The sequence below is a fragment of the Schistosoma haematobium genome, chromosome 5 (genome assembly GCF_000699445.3).
Source record: "Schistosoma haematobium chromosome 5, whole genome shotgun sequence".
Lineage (NCBI taxonomy): Eukaryota > Metazoa > Platyhelminthes > Trematoda > Strigeidida > Schistosomatidae > Schistosoma > Schistosoma haematobium.
In genome coordinates, this window is record NC_067200.1 from 463,175 (window position 1) to 480,043 (window position 16,869).

At 35.4% G+C, this 16,869-nt stretch overlaps 2 protein-coding genes across 2 annotated transcripts in view; both read left to right on the forward strand.

Moving 5' to 3' along the window:
• The window catches only part of MS3_00008908 (uncharacterized protein), a 262,942-nt gene that overhangs the window by 83,697 nt on the left and 162,376 nt on the right, over positions 1-16,869 (forward strand). The window lies entirely within an intron of this gene.
• Positions 34-795, forward strand: MS3_00011093 (uncharacterized protein; the record flags this gene model as incomplete). Its single annotated transcript, XM_051219499.1, has 1 exon — positions 34-795. A coding segment is annotated over one exon (330 nt), but the record flags the coding sequence as incomplete, so codon positions are not given.

The window sequence follows — 16,869 nt, forward strand, 5'->3', positions numbered from 1 at the left end:
CTATTCATATTACCAATGTTATTATATCAATCATTGAAATATCGACATTTAATCAAATACTATTTCACTTATTATTTTCATACATTGAAAATCTTACATTGGTGTAAATTTAGTTATAGTTCATCAATCTATATAGAACAAACATTGAATACATCAATGGATGATATAATTCAGACTGAATTGAATGAAATGAAAACTACTGATAAAGAAATAAGTAGTGAACATCATCAACAACAACAGCGACGACGACAACGACGACAACAACAACAGACTATAATGAAAGCTGAATATCAAGATGAGTATCAAAGAATTCCTAGTCTTTATTGTTGTTCATGTATTCATCAAACTATTCTATTAAAATGATGTAAATAAATGATAAATAACGAATGTTTGTACATGATTTGTGAAAAGTTGACAATTGAAATCATTCTCATAAGTTCACTTCTGCCATGATTATCAAATTACACTCTATTCCTAATCAACTACTTTAAATAAACTGTTGAAAATCGAATTGACATATCTGATATACACCATTTTCTAATCAATGAACTACATAATAATGTATTATGATGTGTACTACTAATATGGATAGATATAAGTAGTATGGATTATTCATCAAAAAGTGAAATATCTGACAGTAGATAATTAAAAAGATCAATAACAAGAGAATGATGTGGAAACAAAAGAATAATGAATTCTGAGACAATTGATTCATCTTTTGCATATGAAGTAATTACTGTAGGACTCTTAGAGTTTACTAAGACCTTCTGTAATATTGTGTTCAAATACATTTGCTCGTACCAACTGATGTTCTCGTACACTACAGTAGTATATTGAGAGAAAACAAAACACAATAACGAATGAAAGCAATGAATCGAACATGTAGAATTAACGAGAATTCAACAGTTCCCGAAAGTTAAGAATTGCATATAACTTACAATAAAACATTGACTAATTTTGTGTTATATTCTAATCATGAACTACAACATAACAGCTCAATGTTAAGTATTACTGCAGGGTTTAAGAAATTACTTCTTATTACGCATCATCAACATTTATTTGACAGTATTTGTTGTTTTGCAATGATGAATAAACTTCTTAGTTGTAGACAAATTAATTCGCATTATATTAGATAAGGATGGTGAATCAGTTCATGAGGCTGTAAGTCTTCATCAGCTGAGATGGTTGGGCCATGTGTTACGTATAACTGAACATTGATTACCACAACGCGAAATGCTGGTTAGTGTTGGAGACGGTTGATTGTAAGTTACGGGTGGTCAAACCAAAATGCGACATCAGTGCTTGAGGTCACTAGCTTCTGGTCTAAGCTATTTTGGTAGATGCAAACTACTTGGTTTGAGTCCACTTGACTATCATGACCAATGGTTGGAGACTCTGTGTGACATGGCTTAGAATCAATCACAATGGCATAGATGTATACACTCTCCGCCTTCTGTTAAATTGTGAGATTAAAATTATTTCTACCTTTTTCTTATACACAATCTTTCTTTTATATGCAACTACTATTGAAGTAACTCTATCTATGAATTTGGTGTTCATCTTGTTGTGCCATTGAGGTATAACAGCTTCGACTGACTTATATAAATGCTCTTGGTTCAACGTTTTAGCTGACTGACTGACTGACTGACTAACTACATTTCATACAAACAAAATAATTATTCAAACGTATTATTTCTATGTACACAGTTCCATTTATCATCTTGAACACTAGCAAAACGAAAGATTCTGACAAAATAACATTAGTTCAGTTGATTTCCTTTTGGTGTCTATCAACTTTTCCTCGCAGTTCTAACAATGTATATTCTTTAGAAGATACGTGCAAGTTTATACACTGTGTTGTAACATGAAAGAAGTACCTATCGATGTTTGGTTGTGTTGTTTTTGTTGTTGTTGAAGTTAACGAGAAGAATGATCAAGAAGGTTGAAGATGAGGGATATGTGTTCAGTGAACGTACAATGTGACACACAGATACTCAGGTTAACAACAATTTGATATGTTATTTCCTTCCTATTTTGAACTAAATTGAATGCAGATTGGTTATAATCGTATTGAATAAAACATTATTTAACCTATACACTGGTATTTCATTGTTAATTGTGAACTGTGTACATGATATGAAGAGATTCCAGTTTATGTATACAGTAAACTGATTGAGTGTCTATTCTGAGGTTGTTGAATCTCCGTCAATACTAGCACAATAATAGTATATCATAACAAACAGAAAACATTTCTATCCTTCCATTTTATCATAGAAACATTTGAAGGAATCATTATTGAACCAAGGTGAATTTGATTGAAGTTAGTAAGAACTTTGATGTATATGTGTCTTAATCAAAGCAACAAAAGCATTAGTTGTGTAATGAACAAGTTGGAAAGCAATTCATCCGATAACGTGTTGAGTGATGAGTTTGAAGTGGTAAAGTTAAAATTCGAGTTACAGTACGAACATCAATGCAGCGATGCAGATACACAACTGACGAACCATAAAGAAACTGTATACGAAAAGTCATCTATTAAAAATGATATGTGATAATATGGCTATATTGAGACAACCCTTCATAAGCCAACAATGAATGACTGAAATTCACTTGTAGATACAAACATCAGGATAATTCAAACTCTTGTCAATAATGATATTGCAATGAACGAGAACACAAGTGGAGACAACCAAATGTATTTATACTCAAAGTTTAAACAATCGGTGAACCATACAGTAAATATTCACTTGGTGTTGTTTTACATGTATCTTCCCATTGTTACTTAAGACTGCGATTGATGAGTCTCTTGTTGGCATATGTGAATTCTGTGCGCAGTGTCTCGATATTGGAACAGTCGAATGTCTTTGAACATAAAATTACAGAATCTCTTATTAAATTTCGAGAACAATACAGTAGATACTTCATTTGCAAAAAGTCAGTCAACCGTCTCAGACTTGATTATTCTTTCATGTCCATATCAATCATTCTCTGTTTTCATTCTCATTTCTTTGAACTTCTTAGCTTTCTGCCATCGGACATTTCATTTCCAATCGATGATACATAGTAATTATATCTGTCAAATATCAGTAACACACACCACAATATGAATAACATACCGGTTTAACTAATTTATTACCATTTTTATCTCATTATCCCAATAAATAACAAACTAGCTATTATGGAAGTATATAGTAGGTAATATCACTATATGTAGGGATGATCCAGAAAAGATCTCACAAAAGACAAGAAAGATTCAGGAAAAACTAAGAAGCATTTTATATAATCAGCGTTCACTTCAAGTTTAGTCAGGAACATCAAGAAACTGAAAGGGTACATATAGAGTTTCTGATTTGGATGATTACCTACACTGCTACTATGTTTAGTAGCATTCCAGATTTATCCGGAAAACCAAAGACATCGAAAATAGTATAAAAACCATATAGTTACTTTACTAAAATGAATGTTTGGAGTAAAGTGCCTCTCACAAATTTTGTGCATTTTTCCTTGTGTTTAGGTCGCTCTGTAGTTCTAACGTGGGAGTTACGAGAATAGTTTAGGAACTGAATATAGAGTTCAAATAGCATGACTTTTCACTTTTCTTATTTCGTCATATTATGTTTATGTGGTATGATCACTTAGTCAAATGCACATATAAATCGTGCTCGTCATTCTTTATCATTAACACACTGGATCATATTTTTACTTCGTTATATGAGAATTGAATTGATTCTAGAATGATTATAACAATCATGTAAAATGTTCATGTTCCTTATTGAGAAATAATTATCAGAATAGGAGAGATTGTTGTAATTTTAATAATTGAATTCATGAATCAATTTAAGATAGACTACCATTGAAAGTAGGAATCAGAGGATTCGCATATTTATTATTATTTATTTAAACATATGAAGATTGATTCATGAGGGTATCAAATACACATGCGTCACATAAATCATTTGATTTATGTGAGTGCTGAGATATTGCTCGTGTGCTTAAAGCGACAAAGGTAATTTTCTCAGGACTCATACCCTAAGCCTTCGATGTAAATGTCTGATCCACAAGACAGTGGAGCATCATCAGAATATGCAGTTTCATGTTAGTCGGTGGCCAACAATTGGTTCATACTCCATTTATACACTGAAGATCCTACAGTCCATATACACCATTGGTTAGGAACTACGCTGCGTAGTTCTAATTTGGGGGTTACAAGAATAGTCTAGGAACCGAATATAGAGTTCAATTAGCAAGGCTAATCACTATGATTATCATCATTTAGGATATTTACACATTTTGTTAATTATTGTTAAATTTTACTAAAATCGATTGATTCTTTTACCAAAATTCAATTAAATTAAAAATAAAATTTTCGGTTAGACTATTGGTTTATTTCATGTTTTTTTCTTTTATTTTTACTTTTTTTCCCAACAACAAACTACCCTTCCCCTATAGCACCCCACCTTCGTAGTTTGTTCCTTTCATATTGATTCATTGTTCTATTTTGGTTTTATTTTAGTTACCAAAAAAAAGAAACTTTGTCTCATTTAAAATTTATTCATTTTTTTCTTCTCTGTTTTGTTAGTTTGTGTTATTTTGATTTATTCAAATGATTCCCAATAGATAATTTATATAGAATACCTTAGTAACTAATGGATAGCGAACAATAATTAGATTCGATTGGACAGTTCTCTCTCTCCCTCTCTCCCTCTCACTCGCTTGCTCGCTCGCTTGCTCACTTTGTCTCTTTCACTCTCACTCTGTTTTTGTTTTTTTTCGAATTTGTCTCCATCTCTTCTTTTGTAAAGAGAAATAAAGTTGTGTTCCATGAATTATTCTTCTTGAATATCAAGAATGATACTTGATTAATAATTGAAAATAGATGAAGTAAATATTATTTCGATCTTCAAATTACTTCAATATTGATTTTATACTAATCTCATAAGTCTATTATTATGAAATTGTATGTAGAATATAGAATATAAAATATAAATTTGATTAATTTATTCAATAGATTCAATGTAATTACAATAGTTGAATTTATGAGTCAATTAAAGTTAGATCATTATAGAAAACTTGGATCCATTAGACGATAGTTTCGTCTTTATAAAGGACGACTTAACAATTTACATCCACGATCCCATGAGTGAACGTTTAACCTTTAGATTACTAATACGGTTGGTATCCAATGGCGCTAATGTCTAACATCAACCAAACCAAGAAATTGCACCACCGTCTATCATCATCTCTTCGTTGAGTTACTCTGTCACAACAAATGCGGTTGTCAATCAGTCAGTAACAACTTGGAACTTCGTACGTACGTATGTACGTACATCAGTTCGAGTTGCCATATCACATTAGCACAAAGATGTAGTTGTCAATTCAAATCCCGTAGTGGTAGAGGTGGTAAATGTATAAACAGTAATCGGAAACATTACGGTTTGAACATGTTATTCAAGGAGTATAATGCAGTGAAATAAATTTGGAAAGAGAAACAAGAAAAGGATATGAAGAAATCAGAAGACTAGAATTTGGGAGAGCACAAAGAGTGGATACACGTACGCTATTGCAGACGATTTTGAACCATGTCATTCAGCGTCTCTAACCACCGGTTGTTATCATCTCGCGGTCCCCAACCAGGTAGTCATTCTACACCTACCAACATGGCTCAGTCCACTTGTCAGTGACTTCATGGATTTGTGCAATGTTTTTGTCTGGCCGCCCCTAACTTTCCTCCAACCTACTCCTATACCACTTAACAGCGCACGTCAAGGTAGTCGGTCGTTGTGCACGCGTGTCCCAGCTATCTCAAATAAGGAAGTCCCACTACTTCATCAATTGATTTGCCATCCTTACCTAGTACCCGTTTCCTAAAAACTGTGTTACTTACTCGATGGTCCCAGGATATACGAGCAATGTTTCGAAGACACCTATGATCAAAAAGCAGTAACCTACGAATATTCTCTACTCTTACTGGCCATGTTTCACTGCCATAAATTGGGACGGACCGAACTGCTGAGCAGTAAACACGTCCTTTGGTTGATAGACGGATATCTCGCCTACGCCATAAATGACGCAAGTTGGCAAAACGCTAGTCGAGCTCTCTATATCCATGCTGAGATTTCATCGCACACCAGACCACAAGGGTTAATGAGACCTCCCAGATAAGTGAAGCGGTCGACACCCTCATTTACTTCAATCCCTATCGTTTGTTCGAATGTCGATGCAATCCAATCCTGAAGCAACATTTGACATTTCGACGGAGAGAATCGCATCCCGAACATGCTTGCATTACTACTTAGAGTGGTTTGTATTCTGACAGCGTCTTCACCAAATAAAACTGTGTCATCGACATATTCCAGATCAGAAAGTGAATCTTCCGGTAGAAGTTCAACCCTTGGAAATTTAGATGAGGAGAGTGTTATCTCTGGAGGTAAATCGATCACAAAGTTTAACAAGAATGGGTAAAGAGGACAGCCCTGACGAACACCACTTGAGGTAATCAATTCTGATGACAGTTCGACATAAGCTTTCACTCGATCAGTTGTGTTCGAGTGGAGAGCTTTTAAAAGGTAATGTGCTTCTTTGGTACTCCTTTCAGTGACAAACACTGCCACAAAACCTAACGATCAACAGAGTCGAATGCCTCCTTAAGGTCGAGAAATACTACGATTGTCGGGCGTCTGAATATGTGTCTGTGTTCTATAACCTGATGTAGTGTGAATATCTGATCTATACAACCACGTTCAGGTCGAAAACTGGCCTGGTTTCATCTAGTCTGCTATTCGCGAGCTTTAGTTAGGCGTCGAAGTATTATTGAAACTAATATTTTAGACACTATATTAGTCAAACTGAATCCCCTGTGATTGTCACAAGAGGACTTTTGTCCTTTCTTATAAACTGGCACGATCAGTGATCGAGACCAGTCAGATGTGATTACGTCCAGTTCCCGAATTCTAACTAAGACCTCAGTTAATCTCACTACTAATACTGGACCATCATCCTTAAAAATCTCAGGAGTAAACCTGTCAGGGTCTGCTGCTCTCCCTCACTTCAGATTTCCTATAACATTTTCAACTTCGTTAAGAGTCGGAGATAGTGGGAAAACGAAGTGTGGCTAAAGGCCAGTTACCCTGATCCCTAAAGTGTTCTATTCATCGATCCAATCTCCTGGATTGAGAATATATGATATGTCTATCTTTCTCTGAGATTGTTTAGCTAACAATCGGGTTCCTGATTCCGGTTTCCTTAACGAGTCTGAACAATTGTCTGCTATTACCTATTGCTGCTGCCTTTTCCATCTGTCTTGCTTTCGCTACCCACCACTGTTCATCATTGCGTAGGCTTCTTGTCAGCTCGCGCTCAAGATGACTCCACTCTTCTCCATGTAGAGAACCAGATGGAGTGGGTTTTCGAGCATCTATCAGTGCGGTGGATGCTGCTGAGATCCAGTGTTTCTCTCTAACCTTGAGGTTTAACCTACTAGCAGATATCACCGCTGTTTCCACAGCTTTTCGGATATCATTCCATACTGCCTCGGTGTGGGCATCACATACATGGCTGCCTAACTGTTTTCCTAGTTGTTCCTGAAATATACTCTTAGCTTGACTATCATTAAGTAGGGCCCTAAAGAATTTCTTTGCAGCGTCTTTCCTACGTCCAGTGAGGCGCAGACAAATATGAGTACGCACTAGAGCATGATCTGAATCTAGGCATCTGCTTCAGAAAGAACGACAGTCTTCTATCGATCGGTGGCTGATAGCGACGTGATCTATTTGGGTCCAACGTTGTTACGAATTAGGGGGTCTCCATGCTAAAAAATGTTTTTTGCTTATGCTTAAAGTTAGTATTTGCAAGAAACAGGCGGTTATCTGAGCAAAGCTGCAATAGACGGTCACCATTATCTGTTGTTTGAGCCACCCCGCTATAAGATCCACTCAGGTGTCTTTCCCTTTCGCTTAGTTTACCTACTTGAGCAATAAAGTCACCGGCCACTATTACTACATCAGAGCGCCTAGCTTTTCGGAGAAAGTCGGAAAGCTTTCTGTAAAACTCATCTTTTACATCATCTGAGCTGCAGTCAGTGGGAGAATAAGCAGAGACGACGAAGAGGTAACGACGTGTGTCCTCAACTTTCCGAATCCTTATTGTTCCGTTTAGTCGGACAGCGCACAAACGACTGTCTACTGGGATCCGGTCTAAGAGAGCTAGTTCTGCGCTAGGACTCAATGCTATACCTACACTGGTGAGGCCACTGGAAGCAGAATCAGGGCTTAATGATACACGAAGTGTTAATCGAGTTGGTACGTTACTTTGACGGTGAGGTCAAAGGAATGACGCCACTCGAGTGCTGTATGCGCGTCTCGGGGACGCAGCTCACATAGATAGCGCGAGATCCTAAATTTCAAGCTATGGAAGCCCGTTGTGCTATAGGCCACAGTGTTCGGACGTTAAAAGCACCTACGTGTAGTTTAAAGCGTGGTTTCAGGAGACCAGGAATAACGTACCGTGTACTTGAATCGTTTGCCCTAGCGGTGCGAGCTGATAAAGGGACGTGAGAAGGGTTATTGGGGAGATAAAAGAGTTATTAGGAGGTGTAGGAAGGATTTGAATGTGACTAACTTGGTCTCGTGTGCTGTTACGGGTATGAGGGCTGGTGTCACTTCCCGGCTGTCCACACCGTGGAAGGGTATTTCTTGAGGAACTTGAAAAGAAAATCGGACTATTGTTGGTCTTAACGACATGGGAGCATGACCGCAGTTCCCAAGGGACAACTGCTTGAGGCCGGTCGCGCACGGCCATTTTGTGGAAGGTTTTTGACGTGTTAGCTCCGTTCTTCAAAGGGCCTCACCACCGGGTACGGAAATCCGTGAGGTAAGGCGGGGTGTGGCCTTTTTAGGGTTGACCTTTTCTAGCCCCATCTTTTCTTGTGAGAAGGCAGCATCTCTAAAATTGCTGTTTGTTAGAGGGCAACACCTTACTGCTGTCACACCCCTCTACAGTCAGCAGTATAACTTCGCCCACAGAACTTGAGTTGCTGCTTTTAGTCTTACAGTTCTCCAATCGACCTGCCTGGCGTGGTAGAACCTACAGGAACATATTTTCTAGCCAATATAGCTCAGTTGGGTCATCGCGGTAGGCAGGCCCGACCACCGCGTCAAGTTAACAGCTACGGTCGGGATCCCGTTGAAATTCAATGGTCAGAGCTTCTCATTAAAACTCCAGGAAATACCTCATGAAGCCAGTCACTAGTGAGCACATGATCATTATTATCAGGAGGAGGTTCGAATCCCGCGTGTGGGATTGTGGATGTGCATTGCTGAGGAGTTCCATGCTACGACGAAATGTCCGTCCAGTGCCTCCAGGCTTTCTATGGTCGTCTAGCTTTAATTCACTCATGAATTTAACTAATAAATTACTATAATATCCTGAAAACTCTTTTCTAATTAGATGTAAGTTTAAACATTATAGATTGACTAAGATTTAAAAAAGAAATTCAGTTTATATAACGAATTAGTGTACAAATACATTGTCTTAATAGGATAGTACATTAAAAAGCGTTCGCAGAGAATGTTATAGACAAGTTAAAATGATAAAACTTTTCAATCTTAAGTCAGCTACATAACGAGTCTCAAATGGGATGAAACGCGCATTCTGGATCACTGCTTATAATGTTTGTGATTTAAGACAATATCGAGGCAATTTGCACACGATGCACATATGCCAATAAGAGACTGATAATTTGCAGTCCTAAACGTCAACAGGAAGATTCAAGTAAACAGTAACAAAGAAATTTATACCTCATTCCATTACACAAGTAATTGGCTATCAGGACTCTGTAGTTAAGTGGATGACATGATGATGTTTGAAGTGAATGCTACCGTGTTCGAGTCCCAGAGTGGACCACTGATCCGGAATCCAATGATGTACATGCCTAACTTTGATCAGTTCATAAGAGTTCATGACCATCTTCTAGTGTTCTCAGTAAGTAATTTTCTCGAATATGAAACGGTTTAGCTCCATTACTCACGTCATTTCACAAGAATTGCGTGAACTTTCTCTCGAAGCTAATCAATAGTGAGCAGATAATAATTTTCAGTATAGAGTTAAAGGGATATTTGAATGGATTTCAGGTTTTCAGAAATTACTTAACTTTGTGGTTTCAATGAAACCGACAAACCTTCACAATCCCATATTGACATTTTGTTGTGTCCATAAAGTTCCATTTGTTTACCTTCACCATTGAATTTATTGGTCTTCATACTGATGGTGTTGACTTGTAGCTTTTTAGGAATTCTCGTCATAATTACTGCAATGTACTGATTCGATACTAATTTCTTTATGAAGTTATTTTGATAATCGTTTATACGAAAGATTGACAGTAATATAGCTTTCTTGAACTTTTCATACAATCAAGATGTTGTAATTGATTTCCGTCTATTTGAATAGTTTCCTAGTGATTTACCTCAGGTGTCATTTAATATTAGCTCACGGAAAGCATGAATATTTTAACATGAATTAAATGCTCATGATTGTATCTTGAATTCAGTCATCCTACTCACAGTACGTGTCCTTATGAAAATGTAGAGTTTTATACACAAAGGAAGAAGCAAGATCCTCAAATACAACACCAAGAACACTTACACAATCACACCTGACGGCGAAACTTTAGAAAATTTGGAATCTTTCACGTAACTGGAAAGCATCATTGATGAACGTGGAGAATCTGATGCAAACGTAAAGAGTAGGATTGGCGAAGCAAGGAAAACGTTCCTACAATTGAAGAACATATAAAAAAATCAAAACAACTGTCAACAAATATCACAGTGTGACTATTCAATACGAACGTCAAGACAGTCCCACTGTACGGAGCTGAAAACTGGTGAACTACCACAACCATCATCATAAAGATGAAAGTGTCTGTATAGAATTGTCTATGCAAGATTCTCATTATCCGTTGATCGGATATAATCATTAATAATCTACTGTGGGAGAGAACAAATCAGCTTCCAGTTGAACAGGAAATTAGAAAAAGACGTTGGAAGTGGATAGGACACACATTGAGGATATCATCAAATGGCATCAAGAGGCAAGTGCTAACCTGGAATTCTGAATGGAAGTAGAAAAGTGGAAGGCAATCAAAATGCTTAATTGGATTAATTCAATTGAAAGGAAGTTTAAATCTACATGATCATCCTCATGATCATCATGATCAACCCCATTATCCTGATCATGATCATTGTTTGGTTTCAGGTCGTTATCATGAACGAAAAACACAATGTTATTCTTATCATTTTATTATATTCTTAAATGAATGAATGAGTAGTATGTATATGATTAAGTCTTATTATTTAAGTTGATATATGTTATAATGAGAAAGAAGTGTTGTAGATATTATAGTAGTGATCAGTAGAGCTCAACCAGATCTGTTGTGAGGTAGTAATTCACTGAAGAGACAATGGTGGATGGTGGTGGAATTACGTGAATTGGTTGAAGCTTGACATTAAGACAATCGGATATCTGCCAAATCAGTGGTCTAGAGGTTAAGCGTTTGCGCGCCAGACCGAAAGGTCCGACGAGTAAAAACGTAGATGCGCACTGTTGAGGAGTCTCATACTAGGACAAAATGGCCGTTCAGTGCATCCAGGTTTTCAATGGTGGTCTATTTTTAATTGACTCAATAACTCAACCATTAAGTTGACATAGTTACGATAATATTCGTAGATTAGTAAATGGTGATACTGATTACAATAAATGAAATATGGAAGCTTCGACGATGAATACCTACTTTATGCTTAATAATAGCTTCTCTATACAAACAGATAGAGTAGTAATAGGGTCACATCTAGGTTAGATCCTTGTAAAATGTCTTTTAGCCAAACTAAGAAATGAACCTTAAATAAGTTTACCGAGTCTCCCTATTTTGGGGAAAATTTGATGGATCAATGAACCTACCGATTCTCATAGCTTCACACCTCTTCAGTATAAAATATATCTAGTTAAATGATTCAGCTTTAGAATCAGATTAATGCGTCAGGAAGATAGTGCAGATGGTAGAATAAATAATCTAAGGAGTATACTACGTTCATTTAAATAATATGAAATGATATCATTCAGAATGGAAAAACATTACAAAGTGTGACTCAAGGTGCTTTATCCTTGCCTTCTCATGAACATGTGCTAGCATGGTTGGAAAGTGTTGTCACGAAATCTAATAACAACGCCATTCTTTCTCACTTAGTAGATTATGAACATGATGTTAAAACAGATGAAGATTTTTCTGTTTGCATCAAATAATCTACGTAAAGTAGCTAGATTACATTTCATCTTCATACCTGAAGCTATCGTGATCAGCTATATAAGACTTAACAAATGTATTCAAAAAAGGCATGTTCAGTTTCTGTATTCACCATGATCCACGACTGGATCACGATACACCTAACATGGATATTGTAAACCCCATTTTATATGTTCCGTAACCTAATCTTGACTTCGGGTCTGCTAAAACGCATTTAATACCGAGAGCGTTAAACGAAATTGATACGAAAAAAACACAGTTAGTAACAGTGACATGAAAACACGTCGTAGTTTTACAGAGTTTCATTCTCTTATGTAGCTCCGTGACAACGTTTTTTGATTGAGACAGTGGGTGAGATTGATAGAAATCCAATATGGAAATACAACATTGATTCCCTGAACATCAGAAATACCTATTTTTGACATGTACCATCTAGTTTGTAACGTATGTACACGATTTCATAGTTATAAACTTCCTTCATATATGTATATGTAATTGAGAAAGCTTAACGACTAAATCGTTTACAACACGATTTAAAATTAAAATAGGTTTCATTCAAGTTCAAACTGAGACTGCCTATAAACGAAATAGACTGTGACCGCAATCACTTATTGTCGTCAATCTGTAAAAGGAATTGATAAACTACATTCATGGATTTCGATCATTAACTTTCCTTCATTAAAATACTATTGAAATCCATAAACTACTAGATAGCTCCTTTGTCTTAGTATGATGCTTTGAAATTAAAAAACGCACACACACACACAAGATAAAGTTAATGAACGTAAACGAGAGCCAAATCTCATAGAGTAATATTTTACACAACAACAAAAGAAAAGAAAAAAATATTAAAAAAACAAAAAAATAAAAAAACAAAAAAACCCACTTTGTTTTAATACAAAATGGAATCAAAATTTTTGTGAATTTTTATTTTTTGTTTTTTTGTTTTGTTTAATTAAACAAAACTTTGGCGTTATCTTTGAAAATAATAGAGAATTTCAATAAACAAATTGTAATGAAAAGAAAAAAATATTGTCTAGATAAGTGATTATGAGAAGTCTGTAGTTCAAATGGATAACGTTTAAAATGAACGATGTTGTGTTCGAGTTATGGAATAGATATTAACTCTGAGATGTAAGTCTATTCAGTCGATGTTTTGGATTCCGATACTCACTATATTTTTATATCCTAGTGAAGATTAAATTACAAGTGGCGTTTGAGACATATTCATTAACTATATATCATCTATAGATTCTTATTGGTATAACTATTCAGTTATTAGACTGTGTATATTCATATTCCTCTTATTATAAGCGTCATTTTGATCTATAGATTATTATGATACGATCTACTGTTCTTCAATTATGTTCAGTTTATTGATTACAGTCTCCTACATTCACAGTCACTTTTTGGCTTTATTGTGTATTTCCTATGTAATTTCCTATTTAATGGTGCGATGCGATCTATCTGGTTTGTATATAAACCCAGTGTGTCTGAAATAAATGATTGGCATAATGGAGGTTGTTATTGTTATCCTGGATTGAGCTGGACGGGCTAGACCGGCTAGACGTGCAAGGGACGAATAAGAACGCTAGGCTGACCGGATTGGTCGGACGTCATTGGTTTAGTACAGGACAAGAGGGAATAAGTCCTATTTCGATTAAAGAATAAATTACATGATAAATAGTTGGATGTGAAGACACAACATTATTGTTCTCTGTGTTGTATTTAAGGTCTTTGCTTTCTCCTTTGTGTATGTTGAGGCCCACTGATGCAGAAGCTTCTGCTACACTGTTTGTGTTCATCTACGATTGTTCATGTGTATGAGATAGAAGGGTTAGGTGATTCCGAGTTGTTCATTATATTCCATGTTTTGGCTTAGATATGAAGGTCTTCATAATCCAGTCGACCACAATCATCATCATTATCGATTTAAACTCTTACAGACGACAATAAATTGTCCTGTAAATACATACAATCTAAACAAATGGTCCAAGTAATAGCAATTTCATTGAGATATTAAATGTATGTTCAGAAACTAAATGTCAATAAAGAAAACAACATCCTTACAAATTATGTTTGACCATAAAACTTTCGCATAATTACTCATAAAATTCAATAAATTTTCAGAAATGCGGAATAAGTCAACTTCGGCCTGTTCGTACTGAGCATAATTGATTAACACGATCATTTGTTGGAATAACTATATATGTGACGTGAATGTATATATGAATGGTGAGAATGGTCCACCAGAGTGCTTGACACCTGTGTGGTTTCGCCACAGGATTGAGATGTACTATTCAGATTGTAGCGTTAAAGGCTATATGATGTCTGGTTCTCCTGTTAAACGGGATTAAGCTGTACTGTTTGGGTGATCACTTGAAAGTTCGGATGGTGTATGATTCTCCTGAAAACCACTGGAAAATTACCCTGTCCCATAAGGGTATATTATATAACTGTGATAATATCTGGACGAATCAATCAGATATAAGATAACAGGTCATCGATTTTTGCATGAAATTCATTCACATCCAATTTGGTTCAGTTATGTTTTGACATTTAACTTATGTCAGTTCGTGATAAAAACCCTAAAATCTAATTCTCAATCCTTAATCATCAACTATAAATCATAATTCTAATTCCTCACACTGGTTCATAACCTTCATTCGGATCTAGTTATTAAGTGGATACTCTCAAAGTCAATTTAGCGTCGCTCAAATGTCATCCATAAATTTGAGTTCTCATCACATATTACTTTCCGATTGAATAAATGTAAAACAGTTGATAAAATATAGTTGTCAACCATTATCTTCAATTAGTTACTATTCCAATTTGGACTTGATCAACATCTTCATAGTTAACAAGTATTGAGCCTATTCCTAAAGTATTTACTCATCTAAGCGATTTATTTTAACTTTTAGACTAATGAATAAACCTGATCATTCTAGTTACTTGGTTAATTTTATTTGTTACCATGAGTACATACATATGACTGTATGTATATGTCTATATACTTGATTGTATTACCCTTATCTATGAATGTGGATATATCATTGTATACGTGTGTTGCTTCTAGTTATTCGCATTATTTTCACTTGGAACTATTCATGTTATATTTGATGTTTCGTTGATGTTGTTTATGTGTTCTTTTCATTAGATTCTTAAACTCATTGATTGATTAACAGTATGAGGGTTGTGGAGATTATTACATTTTTGATTTAGATCATGAATCGACTGATGTTAGACTACCATTGAAAACCTAGAAGTACTGGATGACCGTTTCGTCCTATTGCAGGACTCCTCAGCAGTGCGCATAATTGACTAATATAAGAATTGTGAACTATTGCAATTTCTTAATCTTAATTCTAAAACGGTAACTACTGAAACGAAGAGCATACACTTTACAATTATAAAAATACATATTGTATATATAGTTCATCTGAACTAATACAAACGATATAATTTTCTCATTGAAAGAAAGTTCACCCTAATCATATTGAACAATCTTTATACTGAATGGATATAGAAATATTAAATATAGTTCTCAATTATCACCTCGTGATGTGTACTACTGATATCGACAGATATAAGTAGTATGTCTCATCAATTGAAAATGAAATACCTGGTAACAGAATGTTAAGAAGATCAAAGAATAGAGAACAAAAACAAAGAATGATTACTGTAAAAACAAAGGAACAATGAAGTCTGAAACAAATGAACTATTTACTGTATACATCTCAAATACTGCTATGATGCTCTGCTCTGTAAAATTGTATTCAAATACATTTGATTATCCCCACTTGGTGCACTCCTTCACTATAATCTTAGTAGAACGTTTGACGAGTCTTAAATAGGACGAAACACGCCTACTGGATTCCATTGCTATCCATCATCTATCTTTGATTATAAGGGTAAATGGACAATTTAATTATGTATACAGACAATGTAACACTCATTCAATTCTATTCAGCATTGAAAGAATAAGCTAATCATAATCATCATCATCAAAATTTCACGTTAATGATTCTATCATAAAACGTAATGTAAGTAAACTACATGATTTAAACATGGAGATAACAAATTTTTTTCTACAGTTTCCTTAAGCAATTATACATGAAAATAAGGTAAATGTTTGCTTTGAATAATCTTTTTTTTCTGTCTAGTGTTTTTTTAACGCACATGCAACAACAAATGAAGGAGAACACGACCAGTTTAGCAATAGCAGCAGTACGTCTCAACGTACACAAAGGAGAAAGCAAGATTCTCCGATACAACAATCGAATCACACTTGACGGAGAAACTCTAGAAGATGTGGAAACATTCTTGTACCTGGACAGCATCATCGATAAACAAGAACGATCTGATGCAAATGCATATGCACGGATCGGCAAAGCAAGAGCAGCAGATCTTCAATTGAAGAACATCTAGAACTCAAAACAACTGTCAACCAACATCAATGTCAGAATTTTCACTACAAATATCAAGACAGTTCTACTGTGTGGGACAGAAACTTGGAGAACTACGAAAGTCATCATCCACAAGATACAGGTGTTTATCAACAGCTGTCTACACAAAAT